The 7,453-nt window shown below is 45.8% G+C and overlaps 1 protein-coding gene across 1 annotated transcript in view; it reads right to left on the reverse strand.

Moving 5' to 3' along the window:
* The window catches only part of LOC143301074 (uncharacterized), an 8,730-nt gene extending 1,832 nt beyond the window's left edge, over nt 1-6,898 (reverse strand). Inside the window, exons 1-5 of the mRNA XM_076615079.1 lie at nt 6,571-6,898; nt 4,072-4,308; nt 3,302-3,531; nt 1,267-1,418; nt 760-879 (exon numbers count right to left, since the gene is read on the reverse strand). Coding sequence (XP_076471194.1) covers nt 760-879; nt 1,267-1,418; nt 3,302-3,531; nt 4,072-4,308; nt 6,571-6,898 — 1,067 coding nt within the window. The remainder of the gene's footprint in view (nt 1-759; nt 880-1,266; nt 1,419-3,301; nt 3,532-4,071; nt 4,309-6,570) is intronic.
* Between the last annotated feature and the right edge of the window lie 555 nt (nt 6,899-7,453).

Genomic DNA, 7,453 nt, shown 5'->3' on the forward strand with positions numbered 1-7,453 from the left:
ACAACCCTGCTTACTAAATCACCGGCTGCCTGACTAAGTAACTCACTGCCAGCTGACACATTAACCAACTGACCATCTCACCAACTAACAAACCCGCTCACTGACTCAGACCGACAGTGGAGTGATGGCCCAGAGGTAACGCGTCCACCTAGGAAGCGACAGAATCTGAGCGCGCTGGTTCGAATCACGGCTCAGCCGCCGATATTTTCTCCCCCTCAACTAGACCTTGAGTGGTGGTCTGGACGCTAGTCATTTGGATGAGACGATAAACCGAGGTCCCGTGTGCAGCATGCACTTAGCGCACGTAAAAGAACCCACGGCAACAAAAGGGTTGTTCCTGGCAAAATTCTGTTTAAAAATCCACTTCGACAGGAAAAAACAAATTAAAAACTGCATGCAGGCAAAAACAAAAAAAAGAAAAAAAAAGGGTGGCGCTGTAGTATAGCGACGCTCTCTCCCTGGGGAGAGCAGCCCGAATTTCACACAGAGAAATCTGTTGTGATAAAAAAAACAAAAAAAACAACAACACACAAATACAAATACAATAACTAACGAACGAACAAACATCTAACACATTGTTACCAACAAACTCAACAACTCACCAACAAAACCGCTCACTGACACACTGACTGACTGGCTAACTAACTAATTATCAAACACAGTGTCACTAGCCCACAAACGAACTAGTCAATTGACGGAAACGAAAGACTGACAAAAACAGGAGAGAGAGAGAGAGAGGGGGGGGGGGGGGGGACTCACTGGGCGGTGACGTCAGTGCGAGGGGAGACAAGCAGGGCAGATCCCGGGGCACCATGACCCGTGCCGGAAGTGCGTGACGTGTATCCGGTAGACAGAACGCGGCGGGAGAAGTCCCCCGTTCTGTGAGTGAGTGATTGAAGGAAGTTAATGAGTGAGTGAGTTAATTAGTGAGTGAGTTAATTAGTGAGTGGATGGATGGATGAGTGAGTGGGTGGGTGGGGGAGGGGGGTGAGCGAGTGAGTAGGTGAGTAGGTAAGTGAGTGTACACACACACACACACACACACACAAACGCACAAACCCCCCCCCACACACACACACACACACACACACACACACATAGCTACACAACTACACACACACACACCTCTCTCTCTCACGCATGCGCACACACGCACACACATACACACACACACACACAAACACACACACACACACACACACACACATAGCTACACAACTACACACTCACACACACACACACACACACACACACACACACACCTACCTGAAATCTGCCGGCACAGTGTAAGCGAAGAGAGAAGCATGTGTCAGAGCATTGTTGGTAACCATCAGGTCCAAAGTCCCGTCCAGGTTTAAATCAGTCACCGTGACGTCAAACGCGTCGCCAATCGTGTTGTCAATGACGCGTTTTTGAATCTGAAACCACGCACACGAATTTGCAAATGACTACGAAGAACAGACTTAATTATTTTCTTACTTGACGAACTTGCTCGCTTGATAGCCCACGACTGGCTCGTTTGCTTCCTTACACACTCGCTCGCTTGCTCACTTACTTGCGTACTTGTATAAATTCTCACTCTATCTTGATAACGCTATTTTCATCACTTAGTCTTTTTTTGTCTTTTTCTTTTTCCTTTTTTTTTCTTCTTTTTTTTTTTTTGTTGTCTTTTTTTTCTTTTTTCTTGTTTTAAAGCTTATTGCACTTGATCAATTTTGAGACAGATTCAGTCGATACACTATTGTGCAGCCATCTTACCAGGATCAAAGAATCGTCGTCTGCAATGACACACTCATTCAGTCTGTGCTAGGACGTGAGAGATAGACAAGACGTGAGACGCTGAGTCTGTGCTCCAGACGCTCATCTGCCACTACAGAGAGTTTCTGAGGGTCTGGGTTCTTCTTCTTCTTCTGCGTTCACTCGTATGCACACGAGTGGGCCTTTACGTGTATGACCGTTTTTACCCCGCCATGTAGGCAGCCATACTCCGTTTTCGGGGGTGTGCATGCTGGGTATGTTCTTGTTTCCATAACCCACCGAACGCTGACGTGGATTACAGGATCTTTAACGTGCGTATTTGATCTTCTGCTTGCATATACACACGAAGGGGGTTCAGGCACTAGCAGGTCTGCACATATGTTGACCTGGGAGATCGGAAAAATCTCCACCCTTTACCCACCAGGCGTCGTCACCGTGATTCGAACCCGGGACCCTCAGATTGACAGTCCAACGCTTTAACCACTCGGCTATTGCGCCCGTCTGGGTCTGGGTTCGAATCCCGCTCTCGCCCTTTCTCCCAAGTTTGACTGGAAAATCAAACTGAGTGTCTGGTCATTCGGATGAGACAATAAACCGAGGTCCCGTGTCAGTGCAGCATGCACGCACTTGGCGTACTGGAAAAGAACCCATGGCAGCCAGAGTGTTGTCCTCTGGCAAAATTATAGAAAAGAAATCCGCTCTGATAGGTAACACACACACACACACACACACACACACACACACACACACACACACATATATATATATATATATATATATATATATATATATATATATATATATGCCTGCACTCAAGGCCTGACTAAGCGCGTTCGATTTCACTGCTGGTCAGGCATCTGCCTAGCAGATGTGGTGTAGCGCATATGAATTTGTCCCAACGCAGTGACACCCCCTAGGGAAACTGAAACTGAAAATTCGGCCTGTGCCAATCAGAAAACGGTTCTACTTGTGGGACCCTAAACCATACAAAGGTTAAAAAAAAAAAAAATTAAGACTGAAAAATAAAGATAAAAAAAACATGGCAGCTTGAGTGGACAAGTGTCGGTTTGTGTCGAGGATGTTTTGTTGTTGTTGTTTTGTTTTTTTTTGTTTTTTTTTTGTTTGGGTTTTTTTTTGGGGGGGGGGGGGGTGGGGGATTGGGTTTTTTTTTTTGCATCTTTTTCAAGCTTAACCCTTGATCAGAAAATAAAGTTGATCACAATGCCGCAAGTCATTTCTCGTATGTCTGTGATGCTGGTCAGGCATCTGCTTAGCAGATGTGGTGTAGAGTATATGGATTTGTCCGAACGCAGTGACGCCTCCTTGAGTTACTGACACTGATAGTAATACTGCAAGACGCGTGCAAACTGTCGTTTAATAACTAAAACTGCATGTTTGATAAATAGATCTGCATCCCATAATTTAGGATAGTAAAAGAGGAAATGGGTGATGGAAATGAAGAAAGGGGGGTAGGGGGGGGGGGGGGGGCAAGGATGAAGAAACGGTAGAAATGAATGAACAAATGAAAGAACGAACGAACTACCATCGATACGTCATCCCAGCGGTTTTGTGGGCTTGTTGTCCAGTAGATGTTGAGAGACTTGGAAAAGAAGCCAGCTGTGATGATGCACTCTTTGTCGCCTTCGGACGTAGGCAATGACGTCACTGTGAAGAAGACGTCAGGGCCGTCGGCGATCACGTGGGACTGCCATGGATGACTCAAGGCGTTTTCTTGTGGATGCTCAAACCATACCATTTGTCCTTCTGTCGATCCTGTAATGGTGTGTCGAAATGTTGGGATGATAATGGACACACAGACAGACACACAGACAGACAGACACAGTGCGGAACACAAAAACACATTTGTGAATGCACATATGTATACATGCATAGGCTACCTACATACATACATCAATCCATTCATGCACCCATCCACCCACCCATCCATCCATCCATCCATAATCCATACAGACATACTGACAGACAGACTGACAGGTAAACATAGATACAGACATATAAGCATATGTACGTACATATCCATGTTTGCGTACACACACACACACACACACACACACACACACACACACACACACACACACACACACACACACACACCGCCTGTACTAGCGAGGCACATACACATTTCACCAGACAAAATCTATAAGAAATTAGATCTTAAAAGTCAATAAGATTTATATATATATATATATATATATATATATATATATATATATATATAATCAAAAAAGCTCAAAGTACACACGCACCCAAGACCGAAGTGCACACGTACCTAAGGCCAAAGTACACACGTACCCAGCAAGTGCGTCCGAGCGCGGCACGTGAGCAGGTCGAGCAACCCGTCCCCGTTCATGTCCTTCCACTCCACGCGGTGGTAGAACCACTTGCTGTCCTCCCCGCTGCTGCTCGTCAGCGCGTGCTTCGCGGGAGGGGAGAGGTCAAGGTCAAACAAGGTCAAGCTGCCGTGATCCTTCAAGGGCACCAGAAAGCCTCCGGCCACAGCGATCAGTCCCGTCCTGCCGAAGACTGCGTCTGTCAAAAGGTTAAAGAATGGCATTGATGATGATGATGACGGCGACGACGACGACGATGACGACGATGACGATAACACTGGAAATAATGATAATGCCACCAGCGACGGTGACTTGTCCCGTCGGTAAAATGTTAAACGAGGATGACCATCATCATTATGCTGATGCTGCTGCTGCTGATGATGATATGGTTGATGCTGATGATGATGATGATGATGATGATGACCATGTTCTTCTTCTTCTTCTCCTCCTCCTCCTCCTTCATTCGCTCGTGCGCTGCATGGGCTTTGACGTGTATGACAGTTTTTACCCCGTCATGTAGGTAGCCATACTTTGTTCTGGGGAGTGTAAATGCAAGGTAAGTTCTCGTTTCCATGACCATCGAACGCTGACATGGACGGTAGGATCTTGAACGTGCATATTTGATTTTCTGCATGCGTATACACACGAAGGGGATTCAGACGCCAGCAGGTCCAGACACAACCGGATTGTAATCCAGAACCCATTTAGGACTGAAAGTCAAATGCTCGGTGAAGGGCCAATTTGCCTATTCCCGTTTAGCCTACTCTGTGATCGTGCCCGCCACCCTCAACAGCCTCTTGACAGTTTGACACTTTGGCCCGTTTCGCCTACCCGCCATTCCCATTTCACCTATTCTCTCTCTCTCTCTCTCTCTCTCTCTCTCTCTATATATATATATATATATATATATATATATATATATATATATATATATATATAATTATATCTTACGTGCATAGGCGAACTGGGAATAAACGAATCAGGGTCACCAGTTCGATGGTAGACAATTGAAAAATTTTAAAGTGTAACGATATAAAATTAGAATTTCTACACTGCTCGCGAGTAGCCCATCGCGAAGTGTTCCCTTGTTACACAAAGCTCGGTAGAAGAGAGAGTTTTGCTGATACCCATGTGTGTGAGCCATTTCACTCTTATGGTGCAGAAATTGGGGAATTGGATGATGAGGAATAAGTGAATCTGGAATGGATGACTCGGAATGACACTGAGCGCTCTAACTACCCGCCTGTCATTATCCGGTTTATTCACAACTGTGATCCAAGATGTTGTGAGTTGACATGTGACCCATTTTGTCATGGGTGGTCATCGTTGGTGCTTTATCAATTAATGAACGGAATGCATGTGATTCGTACTGAAAGACAGACCCGAACGTGTCTTCCTTGTATAAGGTGATGAAACAAAACGAGTATTTGGAGGCATCCTGAATTTTATTAACAAGAGAGAGCGAGAGGTAGGAGAGAGAGAGAGAGAGAGAGAGAGAGAGAGAGAGAGAGAGAGAGAGAGAGGACAGGAGATGGTGGAAGGAGAGAGAGAGGGGTGAGAGGAGAGAGAGATGAAGACAGAGATGAGGGGAGATGGAGACAGAGAAAGGTGGGAGAGAGGGGAGGGGGGTGCTTAAAGGTGGCAGGAAAGAGAAAAGGGGGGGGGGCGAGAGGGGAGAAGAGAGGGCGTGAGGAGAGAGGGGTTGGGAGAGAGGAGGGAGAGAAGGAAAGAGAGAAAGGGGGGGGGGGGGAGAGGGGAGAAGAGAGGGCGTGAGGAGAGAGGGGTTGGGAGAGAGGAGGGAGAGAAGGAAAGAGAGAAAGGGGGGGGGGAGAGGGGAGAAGAGAGGGCGTGAGGAGAGAGGGGTTGGGAGAGAGGAGGGAGAGAAGGAAAGAGAGAAAGGGGGGGGGGAGAGAGAGAGAAACAGATACAAACAGACAGGCAGACACAGAGAGACAGAGAGAACAAAGAACAGGGTCACTGATACAAACAGCAAAGACAGACGGACAGATAGACTGATGGATGGACAGACAGACTGATAAAGACTCGAAGAAAGAAAACAAAGACAGCAAGAATGAAACGTGAGATATTCCAACACCAACATGTTTTCATACTAAACTCCTTCACAACTCAAGAAAAAGGCATTTGTGTGAGAAAAAAAAAATTAAAAAGGGGAGGGGGGGGGTGCGTGGAGCGGCGGAATATCTAACACTAGATATACAAACTAGCAATATCAACTGATTCGTTCATTAAGTAATGTTTGTCTACATCAGAACGAACAGAAAAAAGGAGAGGACAACAGCAAACAACAACAGCAGCAGCAACAACAACAACAACAACAATAACAACATGTACTACTACTACTACTACTACTACTACTACTACTACTACTACTACTACTACTACTACAAAACAAAGACAGCACGAATGACAACAATCAAACGAAAAAGCTCCCTAATCTCACCCGGAACTTGGCGCGCCTCATTGGGCCACGTGACACCACGTGTCACTTCCGTCACGGGAGCGTTGCTCAAATCGTCAAGATGGCGACCTATCTCCGTGACCTGGTAGACGGTGTCGTGGAACAACGGAATAGGGTTGAAGCCCGTGATGACCAGCGTGGACCGAGCGGTCACACTCTTGCTGTCCTCCATGTTCACCAAGGAAGCGAAAGCGGCGTGGGGGGCGGGGATGTGACCCAGTTCCCTTAGTGATTGACAGGTTACCGACGCGAGGAGAAGGCACGTCAGTGTCAGTGTCAGTATCACGCTGCTTTCTGAAGATGGAGACATGGTGGGTGAAAAACCCCTGGGTGGTGCGACACTCTCTGTGGAGTGTATTGGTTTGATTTATCAATAGTTTCTCGATGAGAGGTTTGTTTTGTTGTTCCTAAGCCTTGTAGCTCTCGGACAAATCAAGAAATAGTTATCATGAAAAAAGTTAGAATTGGCAATGAAAATATCTATAGTCCCTTGGCTTCAAAATTGACAGTGCGTTGTCTATTCTTCAGTATTGTTAAAGCTAATCGTTCTTGTCACTCGAAGACAAATCTGTGTCCTTGATATTTTTGTTGCTTGAATTATATTTCCAAGACAAACGTTTTGATTAATATCTTACAACACAAACTTAAATAGTTTTCTAAGACACAGTAGCTTCGAATGGTGCTTCTTTGCCCTGCCAGGAAACTATTTCTTTCACGACTGCAGAATGATTTTAGAAAACGGAATTCCAGTACCAAAAAAAAAACAACTAACTGTGACGACAGTTGTACTCGGTGTGCAAGAGAAGATCTCGAAAAGAAATAACCCAACAAACTGCTGTTCGTTTATATAGGACGGGGATCGACA

The sequence above is a fragment of the Babylonia areolata genome, chromosome 27 (genome assembly GCF_041734735.1).
Source record: "Babylonia areolata isolate BAREFJ2019XMU chromosome 27, ASM4173473v1, whole genome shotgun sequence".
NCBI lineage: Eukaryota > Metazoa > Mollusca > Gastropoda > Neogastropoda > Buccinidae > Babylonia > Babylonia areolata.